Here is a 20,664-nt window from a genome sequence, read left to right on the forward strand (position 1 = left end):
CCGCTTTGATTGTAAATATGACCACTCGAGGCCCGGAACTTTTGAGCAACGTGAGTATGCGCAAGGATTGCCAGCATTTGCATATCCAGTGTGCACGATGCAACAATAAAGGGTTCAGGGTCAAGGGAACACTGTTCCAGCCTATGAAAGGCCAGCATAACGATGGATCCATCTCCTTCAGGTAACAAGCGTTCTTGGTGATCCACGATGTCGAGCGTGTTGTGCGGAAAATGATATCGTGATGACACTGCAGGTGACCATCCGTTAACACACGTCGCGGGGAATCGATGAACGTTGAACGTGCAACGGAATTGACTCCTGTAGACGTTTGAAGTTGCTGCTAGTTCGTGAAATGGGGCATGAGGAGAGGGCGAAGTCGTCTCCGTGACCAAAGTGAAGAACAATGAATCGGACACAAACGAAAACACGACACTCGGCCTGAACGATCATGACGGCCAAAGCGTCACCGCAACCCATTTAACCTCGGAGCTTATGGCGGAACGATCTCCTTTAGACGTTCGAAGTTGCTACGATTCTTACCTAAGAAGGACACCCGGGTGCACGGCGGTATTGTGGAGGGCGGTCAGTAAAGATGGGCATTGCCTGGCCTAGAGTATGGTAGCTCGCAGGAGCTAGTCTGAACTCCTTTCCCCTTTTTTTTCTTCTTCTCCTGCTGGCATGAGCAAGGGAACTGAGAAGAAGCAGAGGGACCACATGAAGTCGGCGCTAGGTACGTACCACGTGTTGGTGGAAACGCGAGCCGAGTACGAACCCGTCCAACGTATTCCAACCTCACCTCTGTCGACTCTTTACTACGATATTGTACATAGGTACCTCTGCGACGACTGCAATCTCGCAGCGTCGATACTAAGTGGCCCTTAACCCGTCTCCACCCATTGCGACGACGCTCTGTCGCTTGGCATCCGGAGCTCGGTGTTTAAAGCCACTTCGCCTCGTCATCCCCACTCGCCTCGACCGGCCTCGAGCTACGCCTCTTCGACACGCATCGAGCTTGCGTTGGGCCGTGTCTCGCAGGACGAAGCCAAACTGCTGCCGAAGTGCCGGATGAGCGTCAGAGCACACTATCCCAGCAATCTTCATCCAATTGCTGCCCTCTCAATGGCCATGACGACGCCTCAACACCTACGCGTGTTTCACTCCTCTAGCAACTTCTTGTCTTGGCAATGCCTGTAGAGCATCAGACCAAGACAGGATGACGACGCCCTTCTAGGTGAGCTGGGCAGAGCCCTGCGCAGCATCTAGAAACGTCTAGGAGCCGCGTGGACGATTGCCATCGTCCCTGCTTGCATGGACCTATCAGAGACATGGATTACTCACTGTTAGCAGGTCAAGGAGCCCCCCGCGTTGCCATCGATAGTAAACTCTTGGCGTTGATGCAAGCACAAGGCCATAAGGTGTCTCCGCGTGGTGCTAAACTCTTGTTTCAATATCCCGTTTGAGTTCCGCTCCGCCGGGGCCAGACGGCTTTGCGTCCAACTACCCACAGGGCTCCCTCCCCATACCCAACGGCCATGGCCTACTCACTATGCTTTTCGCCGCAAACATGGACCAAGCTGACGTGGTCCCCTGTCCAGCTCCCCGATCATTTGCAAGTTGGAAAGATCATCGCTGTGATGATAAATACTGCAATATAGTTAGTCCAGGCTGGTAGTAGCTGCGAACCGCTGTTCATATAAATAATAGTCCTTCGATTGGCCGTCATTCTGAGTTCCCCCAAAACAACAGTCTTCTTGCTTCTCATTGCCTTCTGCCTTCTCTTGAACCAACCTTCAAAGTCGTTCATTCACCATGGTTAACTTCCAGACCTTGGGCGCCACTGTGCTCTCCCTTCTCGCGGCCTCCACGGTCGTCGCCCACCCCGGCCATGACCACAAGGCTGAGGCCATGGAGCGCGCCGCCTACTTCTCCAAGGCCGAGAGGCGCTCTCTCGAGCACTGCTCGGAGAAGCTCAAGGCCCGCGGCACCGAGGAGAAGATGATTGCCCGCCGCCACGCCATGCATCAGCAGCTGCGCAAGCGCACGCTGGTCCAGCGTGACCTCGACACCGTCCTCAACACGACGCACCACTCGGAGCAGGAGGGCATCACGCCCAACGTCGACCCCAGCGTCCTCTTCTCCGGCAACAGCTCTTGCATCCTCGCCCCCGAGGCCACCCAGGGCCCCTACTACGTCACGGGCGAGTACTTCCGTCAGAACATCACCGAGACGCAGTTGGGCGTGCCCCTCTACCTCGACATCCAGGTCATCGACACCAACACCTGCGAGCCCCTCCCCCAGGTCGCCATGGACTTCTGGCACTGCAACGCCACCGGCGTCTACTCGGGCATCAACGCCAACGGTAACGGCGACTCTTCCGACACCGCGAACCTCGACAGGACGTTCCTGCGCGGCATCCAAGCTACCGACGACGACGGTGTCCTGCAGTTCATCTCCATCGTTCCTGGGTACGTCTCTCCTTCATAACACCCTGACTCTTGAAGCTCCTGCTAACCCGCACACAACAGCCACTACGTCTCCCGTGCCAACCACATCCACATCGTCGCCCACAGCAAGGGCACCTGGTCGCACCTCCCCAACGGCACCATCACCGGCGGCACCACCGCCGCCCACGTCGGCCAGCTCTTCTTCGACCAGGACCTGCTCGAAGAGGTTGAGCAGTTCGAGCCCTACAGCACCAACACCCAGGACTGGACCAAGAACTCCGAGGACTCGATCCTCTCCGGTGAGGCCGACACCATCGACCCCGTCGTCGAGTACGTCCTGCTCGGCGACTCGGTCGCTGACGGCATCTTCTCCTGGATCTCCGTCGGCATTGACAGCACCGCCAACCAAACCGTCACCCCCGCTGCCATCTACGCCTCTGGCGGTGGCTACACCAACCCTGACAGCCCCAGCATGGGCGGCGGCGACGCTCCTGATGCCGCTGGCACGCCTCCTGCTAAGAACTAAGTGGGGTTTGTAAAATATTGCTTGTATGAATAGGAGGGAAATGGGAATGGGAATAGGGAGATGAAAAGACATGGTTGACTTTCGGAGCTGTTCTAGACGGCGCTAGTTACATGAAAAAGTGCAATATAAGACATTGTCTCTACTTGTCATACCCACTTTTGTTTGTGATGTGTGATGTGAGATAAACACGAAACATGTGAGCCGGACGAACTTGTGGGTATCATACAAGGATTCTGCTAGCCCTGTCTGACAAGGTCCAGGACTTCGTGGATGATTCGCAGGTCTCTTTGAACGTCAACTCCCCAGTTCGAAATGGCGAAGCGACAAGCAGGTGCGCCGTCCCAGGAGGTTCCAGAGACGTATATTTTCCTTGTTGTATTGATTCGGCGGACAAGGTCATTGTTGATTTGCTCGTCATTCGCTCTGAAAAGAACAATAATATATATGTCCTCCAGGATATCATCGTGTGGCTTAGATGACTTTGGGAGAAGTTCGTAGGCATCATGAGCCAATATTAGACTCGCAATGCCTCGGGCCAAGGTGATCTGTCGCTCGAGCATGTCGCGATAGCCATCCCGGCCATACGCTGCAAGGGTGGCGTATACGGGCAGTGCGCGGAAACGACGCGAATTCTCGATACCGATATTCAAAGGAGACGGTATGGAGCTCGCGTCGGATCCGGCAACATTGAGGTATGCTGCATTGGGGTTTTGGAATACTTGTTGTCCAAGTGGCAGATGTCGGCTGAGAAAGAAGCCGCAATCATATGGCTGGGTTTGTTAGTCAATCAACAGTAAATGTCGCAATGGAGATACGAACAACATTGAGGAGTTTGTGGCCATCTCCAGTAATTGAATCAGCAAGTTCAATTCCTTCTGTACAATTCTTGAGCTTTGAAAACTCGGGTTTCGTCAATACTCGGCCAAGGAGTCCGAACGCTAGCTGTCGTTAGCGGCACGCGGTTAAGAAAGAATACGATGCAGACATAAGGAGAAATCAGACGGAGTGAGACCAATGAGAAAACCAAAAACATCCGGAAACATGTGCATTTAATGAAAGTCCATGGACATAGTGGATTGAAATGCTCACCTGCATCAACATGTATCCAGGCACCGTATCTATCACACAGCTCCCTTATCTTTTTCATTTCTTCAAAACTTTCGGTCGCGAAAAATCCAGTGTTGACCTCGGCACAAGAAATTGCCACGATTGATGCGAGTTTTTGGTCTTTCAAGGCCTCTTCCAGTTTGGCCATATCGAAGTCATGGGGCTTGTGGTCGTCACCCACGAGTTTCACACACGCTCGACCAAGTCCGAGTATGCTGGCTGCTTTACTGAGAGAGGAATGCGGTACTGTGGTCAAGATTTGAACATCCTCAAGTCCAGCTGCACGCATAGCACGTAATAGTCCTAATTCGCCAACACTCACGGCTGCCGAGAATCTCCTGCGGGCAGCATCCGCAATTACATGCTCTCTTCCGCAGGCCAGTCCTAAAACGTTACTAGCCGTCGCGCCGGTCGTAAATGTTCGGTGAAGCCATGCAGATGGATCGAGGTGGAGTAAGTCACAAAGAAGCTTGTGCGCATGGTCTTCCACGTCGGTAGCGACCGTCTCATTTGGTAGGTGGACTTGTACGTTCTGATCGTGCAAAGTAACGAGGTTATCTGCAAGAGAGGCTGCTGGTGTAGAACCACCAGTGACAAATCCATAAAAGTTCGGAGATCTGCTGGCAGCATTGACACCTGGAACAATGTCTTCGAAAAGGTGGTGGGAGGTTTTCACGTAGCCAAGTCCTTTATCGGGCAGTGATTCCAGTAGTGCTGTCCTCGCATGCCTTAATGCCTGTTGAGTAGGAAGAACGGCTTCTGGAATAGTTTCGTCGTAGCCGAAAGGCACCACGGCGCCCGCTGGTGGGTCGTGATCTCCAATCGTCATGGCGAATCAAACAAAGTTTTGGTCGTTTGGCCGGGCAACCGGTTCCTGCGACGTACCGTCCACTTTCAGCAAGATAAAACGGATAGGCTCACTTCGTGGAGAGTCACGCAAGCTGAAGGAGTCCTACAAAGGACAAAGGTAGAAGATGAGTCGTTGTCCTTCCCCGCCTTCCGCTATGCTTATGAGTCTAATGCGCTAAACGCGCACGTGACCGTGTTTACGCACGGATATCACCCTGATCTGCGTACTTGTCAACCGCGTCGAGACGCGACAACGGGGAGCAAGCGCTGCCTGCCCGGTTAAGAAACAACACACCAAACGCCAACCGCATCTCGCCCTTCACCCATGGACGAAGAATGATCAACCATCCACCTGGCGGCACTCCGCTGAAATGACCAACAACAATCTCAGAGCGCATATTTCTTGGCTGCTAACTACGAAACCGTTCGTTCCGCCACCGCCACAACACAGTGCGCTACCCATTAACGACGAACCGCCGGACTCAGGCTTCGGTAGCTCTGGCGAACTTGATCTCCATCGCAATACCCGCGCGCGAAATGCCAATCAAGACCAGGACACTCCATTACCTGCCGCCGTTCCCAAAATCACACCTCTCCAGACTCTAGATACATCAAATCTTCCGGGATCGAGGAACCCGAGCAGTGTTGCGGGCTTAGGGACAGCGGATATGGCTAGACTTAGGGTGGCGCCTAGTTCGGCTGCCAAACCACGGCTTGTTGTACAGGAGCAGTCTCGTAGTGCGTCAAGGACGCCCCGATCACCGCAGAAGACAGAAGCGCCAACTCCTCTGTCAAGGCCTGGTATACGTCAACCTGAATTTTCAAGGACACCCGTCCCGCGCGCCACGTTCAGCGCCAAAGACAAATATGCGCGACTGAATGGCATATCCATAGATGATTCGGATGTCGATGCTATAGACATGACGGGTGATTCTGATGACCGCACTGACTCTAGCCCTGTCATAAATGCGCGTGCACCAACCTCGAGGAAACGAAAGAGCGCGGAATCTGGAGACGACCTTCAGGCCAACCAAGTACAACAACGGCGCACTATCCAGTCAAGGCGCGCAGAGGTACCTGTGAACGATTTTGTGCCAATTGAAGACCTTGAGGGCCCGCCTCCCGAGGACCCGCCCCCACCGTATTCCTCAGTTGCAGGTAGGGGTTCCCCCTCCCGAAGTACCGTTCGCCATACGTCAGGAGAGTCCAGTACTCAGTCTGCTATAACTGGCACACCCGCAAGAGAAGAGCAGCAGCGCGTCTTGGAGAGCCCGGTCAGGCCAGTTACTGGGAAGCGAAAGCCTTTAAACCGAGTCCTCTCCGAGATTTCAGATGGACCAGAAATTGCTCTCGTGCACCGTTCGCCAAGGAAAGTCCGTTGGGACAATTTCGGGGTTTCGTACGGGGAAAGGAAGCGCAGCCCGGTGAAGGCACCTGCAAGCAAAATGCGCTTCGTTGCGGACTCCGAAGACGAAGAAGAGGACCTGGGCAGCCCGAAGGCCTGTAGTCCGCCTTTAGACGACCCATTTATCGAGTCACCAAACCAAGCCCAGAATATGAGCCCCATACGCGCAACATCGACAACTCGCGTGGAAGGGTTTAAAGACTTTCGATGGCACGGGTGTAAGGAAGATTTGCCACCAGCAGCAGCAGCACCACCACCACCACCACCACCACTGCAAAACTCTGACGGTCGTTTAAACTATGCCATCGTGCATGGTCGCCTAGGCTCGTCATCCCGAGATGTTGGCCTTGTGAAAACTAATGGCAGCTTAACTGTCTCTACCCCTGGCTCGCAGCAAGCATCGCCATCCCTTGTCAGTACTTCCGAACAAGAAGCCGTTTCCGCCTTCTCGGAGTGGCCGGATGATACAATCGAAAGTTTACTTAATGTTGCAATGGCAGAGCGCGAGGAGTCCATTGCAATGTTAGTGAGCTACGAACTAGAGTACGAGGAAGACTCGGTTGAACTTCAAGAACGTGTAGATGAGCACAAACGGAATGCACGAGCCCTTCAAGAACTTCTCGACACAAAAATCAGATTTCACAAAGTCAGCCAACAACAGGCGGAGATAAGAAAGAGGTTGATCATGAGTTACGAGGATAGTATGGTAGCCCTCGACAAGTCCGACAAAGATCGGTGCCGCGCCCTTGGAAGAGCCGCCACCAAGGAGAAAAAAGAGCTAGAGGTTGATATTGTCCGACTACTCCGCATCGTTGGGTTACTGGTAGATTCTGGGCAATCTGCACGGTTGTTGGAGCCAAAATCAGCCGGATCGGATGTTGTTGTTCGTTCAACACAGACAACATCCACGACGAACGTTGACTCCAAACTACGAATACCGGATTTGGATGCTACGGACCAGACGCAATATGTGCAACAGACTCAAATTCGATCAAAAAGCCCTAACACGGTGCCAAACCATATTGCCATATCGCAGCCCTCTATTCGTAAGATTCCGTACACGGACGCCGCAGATCTACCTGCTCCAAGCCCTCAATACTTCAACTCCCGGGACAATAAAAAGTCCCAAAGCATACCAACACCGCCATTTTCTATTGAGCCTCCTAAAGAAGAAAACTTTGGTTTGGATGAAGTCGATTTTGATGTCGACTTTGAAGATGACCAAGCCCTAATGTACGGCACGAACATGGGTACACCCCCCATGCAAGCAGCCGATGATGATGATTTTGATGACTCCGATATCGACGACGAAGAGATGTTGGACGTGGCCGAAGACATTGAAAACTTTGAAAAGACCAACACACTCAACTGGAACCAGGGACCCCGCGACGTTTTCCAAGAAACTACTGGGAACCGGTTAGCGCAACGGCAAAGACCTGTTCCCAAAAAGACAGCAACATCAATCGCATCAGGACTACCAGCTTCAAGTGCTCATCCTCAGTATCAATGGTCCCGAGACGTCAAAGCGGTCCTCAAAGATAGGTTTCACTTGCGAGGCTTTCGTCCAAACCAGCTCGAAGCCATCAACGCCACCCTGGCTGGCAAAGATTGCTTTGTGCTCATGCCTACGGGAGGTGGGAAATCTCTATGTTATCAACTGCCATCTGTCATATACTCCGGCAAGACTCGGGGCGTGACGGTTGTAATATCGCCGCTTTTGAGTTTAATGACAGACCAGGTCGCACATATGAAGAATCTCAGGATTCAGGCTATGTCATTCAATGGAGAAACTAGCGCCACTGAGCGTCGTTGCATCATGGACGGATTGCGGGAATCACACGTCGAGAAGTTCATCCAGTTGCTTTATGTGGCCCCAGAAATGCTCAGCAAAAGCGCAACTATGGTCAGCGCATTGCAAGCGCTTCATCAACGTCAACGCCTCGCCAGGATCGTGATCGACGAGGCACACTGTGTTAGTCAATGGGGTCATGATTTCCGACCTGACTACAAGCTCCTGGGAAATCTCCGAAGGCAGTTTGTCGGTGTTCCTGTCATGGCATTGACTGCTACGGCTACTGAGAACGTCAAAGTCGACACCATTCACAATCTGGGTATCAGAGGCTGCGAAGTGTTCGCTCAAAGCTTCAACCGGCCAAATCTTTATTACGAAATTCGACAAAAAAGCAAAGGCACCGACGTCCTTGAGGATATCGCCATGACGATCAACAGTCAGTATGCGGGACAGTCAGGCATCGTGTACTGTCTTTCTCGTAAAAAATGTGAGCTCATCGCGAAAAATCTGAAACAACGATTCAACGTCAAGGCTCAACATTACCACGCTGGAATGAGTCCTTCTGAGCGCTCAGAAACCCAGAGGTCTTGGCAAACAGGTAAATGCGATGTCATCGTTGCTACAATTGCATTTGGCATGGGTATCGACAAGCCTGATGTGCGTTTTGTCATCCACCATAGCATTCCGAAGAGCCTGGAAGGCTATTACCAGGAAACTGGCCGCGCAGGACGCGATGGAAAACGGTCCGGATGCTTTCTCTATTATGGTTACCAGGACACGAACACACTCAAATGGATGATTGACAAGGGAGAAGGTGAGAAGCTGCAAAAAGATCGACAATACGCCATGCTTCGGAACGTGGTCCAGTACTGCGAAAACAAAAGCGACTGTAGAAGAGCTCAAGTCCTTGCATACTTCAACGAGCAATTCAAGCCCGAGGATTGCAATAACACTTGCGACAATTGCAATTCAAGTAGCACTTTCGAGCCTCGAGATTTCACGGAGGATGCCATTGCAGCCATCAGCTTAGTGCGAAAAATCCATGAGCAACAGGTCACGATACTGCACTGTGCTGATGTCTTTCGAGGCGGCAAATCGAAAAAGATTACGGACCTCCATCATAATTCGCTAGATGAGTACAGGGCAGGGTCTCACCTAGAACGCGGCGAGGCCGAACGACTATTCAACCGCTTGGTGAGCGAGGATGCTCTCAAAGAATACAACGTCCTCAACGGAGCCGGATTTGCATCTCAATATATTAAAGTAAGTGTGCCTCATTGTCAAACCTTGTTCACAGCTCTGACACATTTCAGCCTGGTAAATATGCCGACGAGTTTGGCTCTGGGAGACGGCGACTTATAATCCATGTCCGTGCCTCCCCTAATAGCAAAAGCACAAAGGGCAAAGCTGCACCGAAAAAGAAAGCTCAAACCGGTGTGGCTGCCGCCTGCGGTGGCCTTCCTCTTTCTACCAACGTCTCCTCGCCGATACAAGCTGCAGCACGCAGACGCAAGATTCAAAGCTACAGGCTCGACAATCAGGATGCTCTCCACGCCAATGGCTATGAGAGCGATGAGTTTGTGGCCAATGGCGAGGAAAACTCCGACGACGACTCGGATGACTTCGAGCCTATCCGAACGACGTCCAAACGAAAGAGGGCGACGGTCCAAAAGCTCGGCCCTCCAATCACCATAGACGAAAAGATGGACGGTCTTACCGAGTTACACCGGGAAGTCGTCGAGAACTTCGTGCGGGAGGCCAGACGGGAGTGTGAAAATGTCATGATGGCCAAAAACCTTCGTGCTCATCCATTCACGGACACAATGCTGCGAGAGATGGCGATCAGTTTCCCCGCGAGCCTTGACGACATGCTGGCCATCCCAAACATCAACGCGGAAATGGTAAAGCATTACGGCAAACGTTTCCTAAAGTTGATTGAGAAAGCCTCGGTCTTTTACGCAAGCATGATGGAAGAACAAGACGGTCAAAGGGCACCAATGGACCCGAATCGCGAGATTGTCGAAATCAGCGATGATGACGACGGCAATGATGGTGGCGATGATTTCGACCTCGATCTATCGCCGCAGGATGTGCGTAGCTCATACTTCCAACAGGAAGATGATCCGGATGTCACGGCATTCAACGCGAAGTTTGAGCAATGGCAAGATGCCGCACACACATCCCAAAAAGCTCGCGCAGTATCTCCGAAGAATCAACGGGGCAAGTTTGGGAACTCGAGCAAAAACTTCTCTCGCAAACATTCGCGCAGGTCTTCGGGCGGGTTCAGTAAGGGACGGAGCAATAGTGGAGTGACGAAGAAGACGACGAGCAAGAAGCGCGAATCTGGCAACGGATTCAAGTTCAAGCCCAAGAGGGGTGGTGGCGGCGGTGGTGGTGCAACGGGGGGCATTGGTATGATGCCGATATGATTACCTAGGTACCTTGGGTTTGCTTTCGATTGGCGATATCGGAATATTGTGCACGGTATATATTTTTCGTTTTTTCGGGAGGCGTTAGGCGGGCATTGGAGCTTGGGTGGATTGCTGAATACCTACCTAGTCTTTCCTAATTCCACGGCGCATTCTTCGCCCGAGTGGCCCGAGGTGGGCCAGGGTGAGCCCGAGCGTGAGCCCGAGCACGGCCCACGTGGCCGGATAGGGTCAAGGCCTCTCTCGCGATATGGTTTCCGGTAGCCCCAGTGTGGCCCAATGGACGCGCTCAAGGGACGCGAACAGGCAGGGAAACATAGCGCTGCGTGCAACATTACTCAAAACGCGGGGAAATGCACCACGCAGAGTCGCTCGACACCTCCAGCAAAGATCTCAACCTGAGTCTCTTGACCCAGAATCTTCTAGCCCTCGTGCCGAACCCGACGTTAGCCTCTGCCAGGGGAGCTTATGCCACGCGACGCCCCGCCCGAGAATTTAAACGACCGCTCTTCTGCAGGATGCCACGGAAGCCCAGTCGCCCGCGTGTCCGGTCCCTCTCTCGCCTTTCTCTTCCATCGCGCCCAAGTTTTCTCCCCTTGAACTATGGACAAGATTGACGACGTCCCTAAGACCGAGGAACAACAGCAGCAACAGCACAACATGGCTCATCCTCACAAGGAGATTGCTGTCCACACCGATCGGCCCGTCCTCGAGAGGAGGGAAGCCTACGGTCCGCCAGGTGAGCAATTGTGCTCTCTTTCGACGAATCCGTACTCTAACGCCTCTATTCGCAGGTTTCCGTGGCCTCTTCACCTGCTATTATGTCGCCCTTTGCGCCGCCTTCTCCGCCTTGGGCGGCTTGCTCTTCGGATACGAGTAAATATTCCAATGGCCCTCAACTCAACGAATCCCGTATAATAACATCTCCTTCCTTACAGCCAGGGCGTTGTGTCGGTTATCCTCGTCATGCCCCAATTCCTCGACCGATTCTCTCGCGTTGCGGATGGCGCGGCTGGTGCAGGTTTCTGGAAAGGATTGCTCACCGCAATGATTGAACTCGGGGCATTGATCGGTATGATGGCCAATTTAGGCACGACAAGTGGATGAAGCTGATTATGATAGGCGCTTTCAACCAAGGATGGATCGCAGACAAGTTTTCCCGGAAGTACAGCATTGTCATGGCCGTCTGCGTTTTTACTGTTGGCTCTGCGCTTCAGGTTGCTGCCGTAGATTATGCGATGCTTGTGGTGGCGCGCTTGATAGGCGGTGTTGGCATTGGCATGTTTGTCTCCCCATGGCCTTCTCTATTTGCTCCATACTGATCCCCTGTACAGGCTTTCCATGGTTGCGCCTCTGTTCATCTCCGAAATCTCTCCCCCCGAAATCCGCGGCGCGCTTCTTGTCCTGGAAGAGTTCAGCATCGTTACCGGCATCGTTATCGCATACTGGATCACATATGGCACGCGGTTTATCAGCTCAGAGTGGTCATGGCGCCTGCCGTTTCTGCTTCAGATTGTTCCCGGCCTTGTTCTTGGCGTTGGCATCCTCTTCCTGCCGTTTTCTCCTAGATGGCTTGCCTCCAAGGGCCGCGACGAGGATTCGTTGAAGAACCTGGCCAAGCTCCGACAATTGCCTGCCTCCGACTCCCGGGTCTTGCAGGAGTGGTATGACATTCGGGCCGAGGTTGCCTTCCAGAAGGAGATCCAGCAGGAGAGGCACCCGAAGCTGTTCGGTAGCAGGGCGAAGCTCGACCGTATTAAGCTCGAATTGGCTGCATGGGCAGACTGCTTCAAGCGCGGATGCTGGAGGAGGACCCACGTTGGAATGGGTCTTATGTTCTTCCAACAGTTCGTTGGCATAAACGCCCTGATTTACTACGCGCCGACGCTGTTCAAGACCATGGGCCAGGATTACGATATGCAGCTGGTGCTCGCTGGCGTTTTGAACGTTGCTCAGCTGGTCGGCGTAGCCTCTTCCATCTGGACAATGGACAAGGTTGGCAGGCGTCCCCTTTTGCTGGGAGGAAGCTTGGTCATGTTTATTGCTCACTTGATCATTGCGGTGCTCGTGGGCAAATTTGACAAGGACTGGCCAGCTCACAAGCCGGAGGGTTGGGCCAGCGTGGCCTTCCTCTTTGTTTACATGCTCGGTAAGTTCTTCTTAGTTCCCATTGGGCTTTTGGGTCTTGTTCTTACATTTACTGCAGCTTTCGGCGCTTCCTGGGGTCCCGTGCCTTGGGCGATGCCTGCGGAAATTTTCCCGTCCTCTCTCCGCGCCAAGGGTGTTTCTTTGTCGACGTGCTCCAACTGGCTCAACAACTTCATCATTGGTCTCATTACGCCTCCGCTCGTTGAGAACACGGGATATGGTGCTTACACGTTCTTCGCCGTGTTCTGTTTGTTGTCGCTTGTTTGGACATAGTAAGTGTTGTCGCTTAGCAGTATAAACCGACGCTTTCTAACTCAGCTCCAGCTTCTTTGTCCCCGAGACCAACGGACGCTCCCTCGAGCAGATGGACCATGTGTTCAAGGACTTCAGCAACGAAGAGGAGGAAGCGAGAAGATTAAGGATCGAGGCCGAGATCATTAGGAGCGTTCCCCTTGACAACAACTCGGACGACGAGGAGAAGATGGTGGCCGTGTGATGAGGGATGAGAAACGAGATGACAGTGATGACGCGGATGACTATGATTGTCTCACGCATGCGCTTGGAACGACTTTCTATTTTCTACGTAACGCCTATATATGTACACACGCTCTTAATGAATAATTATCACAAGTCAAAATTAAAATCAAGCATAGTGGTGAAGTGCCTTACAAGGGCGGGCTGAGTGTTTGGTAAGTAACTTGCAAATGAACGTTGGTCCCGGATGATCTGCCTACCCCTCAATTGTATTTGACATGGAATCTACTGTGCCCGCCGAGCATCCCCGGGGTAGTTATAATTAGCTACATATAACTCTATAGCTAGTAAATACTTGGTAGCTATCAAATATATAAAGGGAAGAAGAAGAAAAAGATACAAGGTATTGAAAAATACATAAAAAGCATCTCACAATGTGCAGGAGAAATAAGATATCTCCGTGCTTTCATAATGATTTATATACGTTTACAGGTGCTATCACGTGGGTTGGGCAGAAACATTCAGAAGGGGTGAGCAAATTATCCGGGGCCATGAACGTTCAGGTCCATGTGCGGGGTAACAAAGTCCATGTCCATGGAACAGCAAACGCCGAATATCGGGCGGACGGACAGGAGTTCATTCGAGTTGTATTAAGGGAGAGAGAGAGACAGACTGATTTCGGCCTCCCATGATCTATAAATTCACCACAGCACGCGTCGTTGCAGTGGCACGCGGCAGGCAGCGCGTTCGCTTATTAAAGATCAGCTCCATTCCCCGCCGCGTGCCCATCCTTGCTTGACCTTGTGACTTGGTCCTGCTCCAGCCTGCCGCCCCTTCGCCAGTCGGCGCAGGAACACTGCTTGCGGAGTGTGCGCAGGTCGTGTTGCGCTAGCCCTAAGGACCAACGGTGACAAGGTTGCCGAACAGCGCATCGTCGTCACAGCCAGCTCAAAGCCCCTCATTCCTCCCCCTCTGAAAGGACCAGCAACGAGCACAACATACTGCAGCCCGGCCTCAGGACCTCCTCCCCGCTATCCCTTACCGTCTTTTTAGACGCGCCAGCGAACCAACCCTTGTTCGGCGACCGCATCACCGCCCACCATGTCGCAATTCTTTGAGAATCTTTGGAACTCCATCTTCACCCCCGGGCCCACCCCCACCCTCCTCGTCGCCACAAACGCCAGCTTCGCGGCCCTTCAGATCACCCTCTTCGGCCTCTTGGTCGCAACGTACAGCATACATTTCGTCATACTTTCATTCCTGTGCGGCGGATTATGGTGGGCTATCAACTGGTTTGCCAACGAGCTCCGGCTCGCCAACGAGAAGGAGGAGGCCGCGAAGAGGATCAGGGAAAGACGAGGCAAAGAGAGCGGCCGGAGCAAGGACGGCGAGAGCTCGGTGGCCACCAAGGTTAGCGCCGCCGAGGGCAGGGAAGGCGGCGAGGGAGAGGGCATGGACACCGGCGACGACACGGAGACGGAGACGGAGGATCTCAAGAAGAGCATTCATAGCAGTGCTAGCGCCGATGCGTCGCCGGCGCAAACGAACATCGCAAGTGCAGGCGCGGGCACGACGACGGGCGCACAGCCCAGCCTTGCACCCACGAGCGACGATGCTTTGACGAGGAGAAAGGCCTCGGCGGAGGGCGCGGAGAGCAGCACAGACAGCGAGTGGGAGAAGGTTGAGGAAGAAGGTGAAGGATATGGCCGTTTGGGTGGGATCAAGCGTGTCGGGTAACTTTCAGGAACCAGTACTCCCGCAGAGGGGTTCTGGAGACATTCAATAAATAGTAAACTGCTTGCATTCTAGAGTATTTCCTCATGGGTTGCTGCACGGCGTCGGGATTGAAAACGACGTAATTTTTGAGTGACTTGTCGGTAAGTTACGTGACGGGCAAGCTCGGGCACCTTGGCTTGGCCCGTCACGCTCAAACTCCACCACCTTCGACATCACTTCGTCAAGCACTTTTGACGCGCCCAAACCACCTGCGCAGGAATCACACCCGCTTGACAAGCACAATCCGGAGTCGCCAAAATGAAGCTCGTCAGGTAAGCTAGCTTCCCGCCAATTTCGCGGAGCGTAGCGCGGGCTAAGCTTTTCTCCATCAAGGCTCGTCGACCGCGAACCAGGCTGACGGCTTCTGGGACAGGTTCCTTATGAAATGCCAGAATGAGACGGTCACGATCGAGCTCAAGAACGGTTAGTCATCTGCGATACGTGCTCGTTATGCGAGGCGCAAGACATCTTTACGCGCCGCGCGGACTCTGACAGCGTCACCTAACCAGGCACCATTATCCATGGCACAATTGCCTCTGTTTCTCCCCAGATGAACACGGCTCTCCGTACCGTCAAGATGACCCCGAAGGGCCGCGAAACTCTCTCGTTGGAGTCGATCAACATCCGCGGATCAAACATCCGCTACTACATCCTCCCCGACAGCCTGCCGCTGGACACTCTCCTCATTGACGACGCGCCTAAGCCCAAGAACAAGGCCAGGAAGGAGCAGGCTGACCGTGGCGGACGTGGCGGCCGCGGAGGCCCGAGGGGTAGGGGCCGTGGCCGTGGCGGCAGGGGACGTGGTGGTGGCAGGGGCTTCTAAACAGTTTGAGGCTTGGATCGACACGGAAAGAGCAGCGGCTTTGAGCTGGGTTTCACGATATGAAGAAAAAGTGGTGAAGGCGATCCCGAATCATGGCTGGTTCGACACTGAAGATAACCCGCGCTCTCACGTATAATGGCGCGGAAAAGAGGTCTGCGCTTCGGAGCCTGGTGGGGGATATGGGCTATTCTGCGAGAGTGCTTGAGGCAATTACGTTGCCTGTTTGGCGTAACTGGATATTGCAGGAATGACAGCGAAAAGTAACACCATTGCGCACGTTTTGAAGAGCAAGCGACTCTTGTGGTTGAAAGAGCAGCGCGATTGCGGCCCACGACACGGTTCACCCAGCAACTAACCTCAATGTTCTTGTGCACAGCGAAGGCGCGAAAGAAGACGATTGATTAGATTTTCCAGCTTCACATGACGTGAACAGCAGCGCGGAATCTTGGCGCGTTTGGGCAGGTTGCGTCAGTGCGCGCGCAGTCAACGGTTGACGGGTTCCGGCTAGGGGACCCCGCAACGATCGCCGCCATTGAGGCCCGCCGAGCACGCAAGACACTCCTCGATATGAGGTGCACTACAGCGCCGAGCACGCAATGCCTGGTCGTCACGCCATTTCCGAGCCTCTCAAGGCCTGTCGTCGTCCTCGGGCGTGAATGGTTTAAGACTCTACCCCTCCTAGACCATTTTATTTCCTGCGCCGCTTTTCCCCTCCACACTGCTTAGTCTTACCTGCCTATCTACTCTCTCATTTTTACACAATGGCACCTGCCCTCACAGACTCAATCCCTCCACCCCCGTATACTGTGCCCTCCAAGGCCACGATCAACACAGATGTCTTCCCTGACGGCCTCAAGACCTCGGGACAGCATGCCCCCCTCTACGACAAGCTCCGACCTTACTCTGAATTTCCCAAGGAGATAACAGGCCCTACAGTGTGGAAGGCCGAGGACTACAAGAACAACCCGGAGCGCTGGACGCATCCCTTAAGTGAAGAGGAGGTTGCCGAGTTGGGCGAAGCAGCTGATCGCTTCATTGAGGCTGGCACTCCATTGACTGGCATTTCCCAGGTAAAGAACCCCAAGCATCTGATTGGTTCGATAATGTGTAGCTGACGTCTCCACCCAGGGCAACTTCCAAATTCCGAAGCTCTCGAGGACTATGACAGCACTGCGCAATGAACTGCTCAATGGCAAAGGATTCATCTTATTCAAGGGATTCCCTGTAGAGAAATGGGGCGTCCACAAGAGCGCGGTTGCATACATGGGCCTTGGGACTTACTTGGGGTACTTTGTATCCCAAAACGGCCGCGGTCATATCTTGGGCCACGTCAAGGACGTTGGTGATGACCCCACGCAGATCGACTCCGTCCGCATCTACAGGACAAACGCGCGGTAAGCATAACACAGCCTCTTGCAGTCGAGACACGTAGCATCAAGCTAACACGAGCATAAAAAGCCAATTCTTCCACGCCGACGACTCGGACATTGTCGGCCTGCTCTGCATCGCGCGCGCGCTGGAGGGCGGCGAGTCAGACATAGTCTCCTCGCACCACGTGTGGAACACGCTGCAGCGCGAGCGCCCGGACGTGGCCGAGACGCTGACGCAGCCCATCTGGTACTTTGACCGCAAGGGCGAGACGAGCCAGGGCCAGGACGGCTGGATCCGCACCAGCATCTTCTACCTCGAGACGGGCGAGAGCCCGCGCGTGTACTCCAAGTACAGCACCTTGGTCCCTCCTGCCCTGTCAACCCCCATGTCCCCATCTCTCCCCAAACCCACAACCGTACCTACAAGGCGCAGACAAGCTAACACACAACACACACAGATGGGACCCCTACTACGTGCGCTCGCTAACGCGCTACTCGGACGCGGGGCTGATCCCGCCCCTCTCGGCCGCGCAGGAAGAAGCGGCGCGCGTGCTCGAGGAAACCTGCCTGCGCCTCGCGCTGCACATGATCCTCGAGGTGGGCGACATCCAGTTCCTCTCCAACGAGCACGTGCTGCACGCGCGCACCGAGTACCGCGACCACCCGCCCCCCGCGCCTCGCCGCCACCTGCTGCGCCTGTGGCTCAGCACGCCCGAGGACGAGGGCGGCTGGCGCTTGCCGTTCCATGACTCGCACGAGAAGAAGAGGGGCGGTATCCAGGTTGACGATACGCCTCCACGCGCACCCGATGATGCTGAGTAGGGTGGTTGGCCGGCGGATGGAGGGGTTGGCGTATTCTGTATTGTAGGGGTTTATGTCTTGATCTTATGGGGTGATATGGCGGATGATGCGGACCTTTTGCTGCTGTCACGATACCAAAATGCATGCATACATTGAGAGATTCTTAAATCCTTACTACCTGGGAAGCCTATGACAGCACCTAACATTTTCGGTTGCATGTGCTCTAGCACAGATAACGCGGCTCCATCCAAAGAACTGACCGACTCTTCGCCGCAGCGCTTATGATGAGAAAAGGCCTGGCAACCCCCGCCTCCGATGTCGCTGGATAGGTACTGATCAGTCGCGTGATGAGCTTAGAGTATTGGTGGCCTAGAGAAAACAGATACCAAGCTCTGGTGAGTATTCCGGGGAACAGCCTTGTATGTCTTGCTGTGTGACTTGATCTAAAGCAGTGTTGTTGTTGTTCCAGTTGAGAATGGATTTCAACTAATTGGACACGGAGGGCGTGAAAGAAAGTATGCAGGAACCGTAAACGTGCCCGCTCGCATCGAACTGCTGTCAGCTTGCATTATTGTGTTGAAAGCCGTGTTGGATGTGTGGTGAATCAAGGGTGAATGGAGAAGAAGGGAGGCCATGAAAGTTTGTGTCCACAAACGGGTGCGAACACGCAGCCCCTGTAGCCTCCCGCTATGCATATGCATCCATAGTAGTTTGCTGCCGCCCAAGTCCCAAACTCCGATTGACAATTGCAGTCGCCTCACGCCTCTACATGACAGCGCAGAAAAATGCACAGCCAGGATCACGTCGGCTCGGCCCGCTCCCGATCTTGACGCCGTACCGTTCGCTCCTGATGACTCTGACGATTCTGGGGTTGTAGTGGCCTCTGTAGTCGCAGCAGGGGCAAGAGTACCGGGGAGCTATGCGGCGGCGGTTGGGCTGTGGCAGCGTGGAAACGTGCGTCATGGCCCGGTCTTGGTACATGGGGCAGTTGGTGAGGTTCATCCATGGCGAGCAGGGCATCCGGAGCATCAGCCAGGCGTGGCCGCATTCGAGCGACCTGTAGTATGTCGTGGTGCACATGGTGGTGAGGCGATTGTTCCTTGCAAGTGCTCTTGTTGGTAGTCTGTATTGATTCTCGCGTGTGCTGTGGAGGGGGCTGGGCGAACAGGTTTATAAACAACCAAGCACTTCTTTATGTTAGGGACCACGTCACGCGTGGGAAAAGGATAGTTCTTTTATTGTTTTCCCTCGTGACCGGGATCGTCGTCTTCAAGTTCTTGCTTGCGAATGGCTTGCATGAGCTCGTAAAGCTGGCCGATTTGTTGATCTGGGAAGCGGTTAGAAAGAAAAGGAGCAATCGCGACGGCTCCCGACAGGCGACTGACCGCTCATTTTGTCCAGTTTGCTCTTGTCCAACTTTTCGCCGCGCCACGAGTCGCCTTCAATCTGCTGCGCGTACATCTGCCACTCGGTGAGGAAGCCAATCTGGGCGGCGGCAGTCAGCGGTGCGCGCGCGGGGGGTTGTAGGTGGGCAAGCGCACAATGTGGATTGGGTTCTCGACGTCCTTGTGCGCGCGGAATTCCGACTTGACGTATTCGTCGCCGAGCAGGCGCATCTGCGGGTCCAGCTTTTGGCGATGGGTGCGCAGGATGCGACGATACAGCGGGATGGGAGGCAGCAGGGCAAGCGGGGCGGGCCGCAGCGGTTTGGCGGCGCCGGCAGCCGTTGCTTCAGCCAGACGCAAGGCAATTGAGGGCCTCATTGTGCTATCAACAAGATGGATGCGGCGCGGGGCGGCGAAAGCGGCGGCGGCGGTGATGATGGACGACGGACGCCATTTGGCCGACGTCACTCAGCGATTTTTATACTCCCGCTTCTCGCTCGCCCGCTGCTGCACCATGCTGCCGACGCCCAATACCGCCCACGTCGATTTCGACCGTGTCTACGAGCCGGCCGAGGACTCATTCTTGCTGCTCGACACGCTGTCAGCCGCCGGCGAGACGGCCTTTCTGCATGACCGCTTTGGCGCTGCCGCCTCGCCTCTAGTCGCTGAGGTCGGCCCTGGCTCCGGCGTCGTGCTGGCCTTTGTCGCCCAGAATGCGCGCACCATATTCGGCCGCAGCGACGTGCTGACCCTGGGTCTCGACATCAGCGCCTTTGCCTGCCATGCCACCGACAAGACTGTCCGCTCCGCCATCAAAGAGGCTGCGGCCCCACATAGCATTTATCTCGACGCCCTCAACGCCGATCTGTCCGCGCCGCTCCGTCCGGGAGCTGTAGATGTCCTCATTTTCAATCCTCCCTACGTCCCGGCCGAGATGCCCGACCTGGCGCAACACGAGCGCTACAACCAGTACGCCTCTGGGACGCAAAAGACGACGTTTGAGCAGGATTCGTATCTACTGTCTCTCACGTACGCAGGAGGCGTCGATGGCATGGAGACGACCAACAGGCTATTGGAGGAGCTGCCGCATATTTTGCAGGCAGAGCGCGGCGTAGCGTACATTCTGCTCTGCGCTCAAAACAAGCCGCGCGAAGTCGAGCAGCGGGTCAAGGCGTGGGGCCCGGAATGGTCGGCGGCCAGCGTTGGTTCAAGCGGCAAGCAGGCAGGCTGGGAAAAGCTGCAGATCCTGAGGATATGGCGCAATCCTTGAGAACTACCTATAATACAATACAAATCTACAACGTGTGCGCATTGCTGTGGTGCCGCAAAAGTGTT

The 20,664-nt window shown here is 54.4% G+C and overlaps 10 protein-coding genes across 10 annotated transcripts; 7 read left to right on the forward strand and 3 right to left on the reverse strand.

Annotated features, from left to right (window-relative positions):
- Positions 1-1,809: 1,809 nt before the first annotated feature.
- Positions 1,810-2,970, forward strand: K452DRAFT_325182 (uncharacterized protein; the record flags this gene model as incomplete). The annotated part of the gene is made up of 2 exons (XM_033544761.1): positions 1,810-2,465; positions 2,526-2,970. The coding sequence occupies 2 exons, from the start codon at positions 1,810-1,812 to the stop codon at positions 2,968-2,970; spliced, it is 1,101 nt and encodes a 366-aa protein (XP_033400389.1).
- Positions 2,971-3,206: 236 nt separating this feature from the next.
- Positions 3,207-4,906, reverse strand: K452DRAFT_306466 (uncharacterized protein; the record flags this gene model as incomplete). The annotated part of the gene is made up of 3 exons (XM_033542981.1): positions 3,207-3,740; positions 3,790-3,908; positions 4,060-4,906. 3 exons carry the CDS (start codon positions 4,904-4,906, stop codon positions 3,207-3,209), a joined length of 1,500 nt encoding a protein of 499 aa, XP_033400390.1.
- A 2,656-nt stretch (positions 4,907-7,562) lies between these two features.
- On the forward strand, positions 7,563-10,552 carry K452DRAFT_223123 (uncharacterized protein; the record flags this gene model as incomplete). Its single annotated transcript, XM_033536600.1, has 2 exons — positions 7,563-9,386; positions 9,437-10,552. The coding sequence occupies 2 exons, from the start codon at positions 7,563-7,565 to the stop codon at positions 10,550-10,552; spliced, it is 2,940 nt and encodes a 979-aa protein (XP_033400391.1).
- A 355-nt stretch (positions 10,553-10,907) lies between these two features.
- Positions 10,908-13,333, forward strand: K452DRAFT_266697 (uncharacterized protein). Its single transcript, XM_033538803.1, has 7 exons — positions 10,908-11,291; positions 11,347-11,428; positions 11,491-11,624; positions 11,675-11,834; positions 11,887-12,701; positions 12,759-12,972; positions 13,025-13,333. The coding sequence occupies exons 1-7, from the start codon at positions 11,156-11,158 to the stop codon at positions 13,194-13,196; spliced, it is 1,713 nt and encodes a 570-aa protein (XP_033400392.1). The 5' UTR covers positions 10,908-11,155; the 3' UTR covers positions 13,197-13,333.
- Positions 13,334-13,990: 657 nt separating this feature from the next.
- K452DRAFT_356810 (uncharacterized protein) lies at positions 13,991-14,911 on the forward strand (the record flags this gene model as incomplete). Its single annotated transcript, XM_033546076.1, has 1 exon — positions 13,991-14,911. The coding sequence occupies exon 1, from the start codon at positions 14,276-14,278 to the stop codon at positions 14,909-14,911; it is 636 nt and encodes a 211-aa protein (XP_033400393.1). The 5' UTR covers positions 13,991-14,275.
- Positions 14,912-15,121: 210 nt separating this feature from the next.
- K452DRAFT_349717 (uncharacterized protein) lies at positions 15,122-16,199 on the forward strand. The gene is made up of 3 exons (XM_033545610.1): positions 15,122-15,222; positions 15,324-15,373; positions 15,460-16,199. Exons 1-3 carry the CDS (start codon positions 15,209-15,211, stop codon positions 15,771-15,773), a joined length of 378 nt encoding a protein of 125 aa, XP_033400394.1. The 5' UTR covers positions 15,122-15,208; the 3' UTR covers positions 15,774-16,199.
- Positions 16,200-16,485: 286 nt separating this feature from the next.
- Positions 16,486-18,104, forward strand: K452DRAFT_284998 (uncharacterized protein). Its single transcript, XM_033540040.1, has 4 exons — positions 16,486-16,843; positions 16,902-17,167; positions 17,232-17,492; positions 17,602-18,104. Exons 1-4 carry the CDS (start codon positions 16,535-16,537, stop codon positions 17,963-17,965), a joined length of 1,200 nt encoding a protein of 399 aa, XP_033400395.1. The 5' UTR covers positions 16,486-16,534; the 3' UTR covers positions 17,966-18,104.
- Positions 18,105-18,709: 605 nt separating this feature from the next.
- Positions 18,710-19,024, reverse strand: K452DRAFT_296091 (uncharacterized protein; the record flags this gene model as incomplete). Its single annotated transcript, XM_033541890.1, has 1 exon — positions 18,710-19,024. One exon carries the CDS (start codon positions 19,022-19,024, stop codon positions 18,710-18,712), a length of 315 nt encoding a protein of 104 aa, XP_033400396.1.
- Positions 19,025-19,179: 155 nt separating this feature from the next.
- On the reverse strand, positions 19,180-19,560 carry K452DRAFT_222858 (uncharacterized protein; the record flags this gene model as incomplete). The annotated part of the gene is made up of 3 exons (XM_033536578.1): positions 19,180-19,271; positions 19,330-19,429; positions 19,486-19,560. 3 exons carry the CDS (start codon positions 19,558-19,560, stop codon positions 19,180-19,182), a joined length of 267 nt encoding a protein of 88 aa, XP_033400397.1.
- A 283-nt stretch (positions 19,561-19,843) lies between these two features.
- K452DRAFT_245730 (uncharacterized protein) lies at positions 19,844-20,634 on the forward strand (the record flags this gene model as incomplete). Its single annotated transcript, XM_033537989.1, has 1 exon — positions 19,844-20,634. One exon carries the CDS (start codon positions 19,844-19,846, stop codon positions 20,597-20,599), a length of 756 nt encoding a protein of 251 aa, XP_033400398.1. The 3' UTR covers positions 20,600-20,634.
- Positions 20,635-20,664: the final 30 nt, after the last annotated feature.

The sequence above is a fragment of the Aplosporella prunicola genome, assembly GCF_010093885.1.
Source record: "Aplosporella prunicola CBS 121167 unplaced genomic scaffold K452scaffold_6, whole genome shotgun sequence".
NCBI lineage: Eukaryota > Fungi > Ascomycota > Dothideomycetes > Botryosphaeriales > Aplosporellaceae > Aplosporella > Aplosporella prunicola.

Coding starts and splice junctions, on each gene's coding strand:
- K452DRAFT_266697 (XM_033538803.1), top strand. CDS start 11,156: ATGGACAAGATTGACGACGTCCCTAAGACCGAGGAACAACAGCAGCAA. Junction 11,429..11,490: donor GGCTTGCTCTTCGGATACGA/GTAAATATTCCA, acceptor CCTTCCTTACAG/CCAGGGCGTTGTGTCGGTTA. Junction 12,973..13,024: donor TTGTCGCTTGTTTGGACATA/GTAAGTGTTGTC, acceptor ACTCAGCTCCAG/CTTCTTTGTCCCCGAGACCA.
- K452DRAFT_349717 (XM_033545610.1), top strand. Junction 15,374..15,459: donor CACGATCGAGCTCAAGAACG/GTTAGTCATCTG, acceptor TCACCTAACCAG/GCACCATTATCCATGGCACA.
- K452DRAFT_284998 (XM_033540040.1), top strand. CDS start 16,535: ATGGCACCTGCCCTCACAGACTCAATCCCTCCACCCCCGTATACTGTG. Junction 17,168..17,231: donor ATCTACAGGACAAACGCGCG/GTAAGCATAACA, acceptor GAGCATAAAAAG/CCAATTCTTCCACGCCGACG. Junction 17,493..17,601: donor AGCCCGCGCGTGTACTCCAA/GTACAGCACCTT, acceptor CAACACACACAG/ATGGGACCCCTACTACGTGC.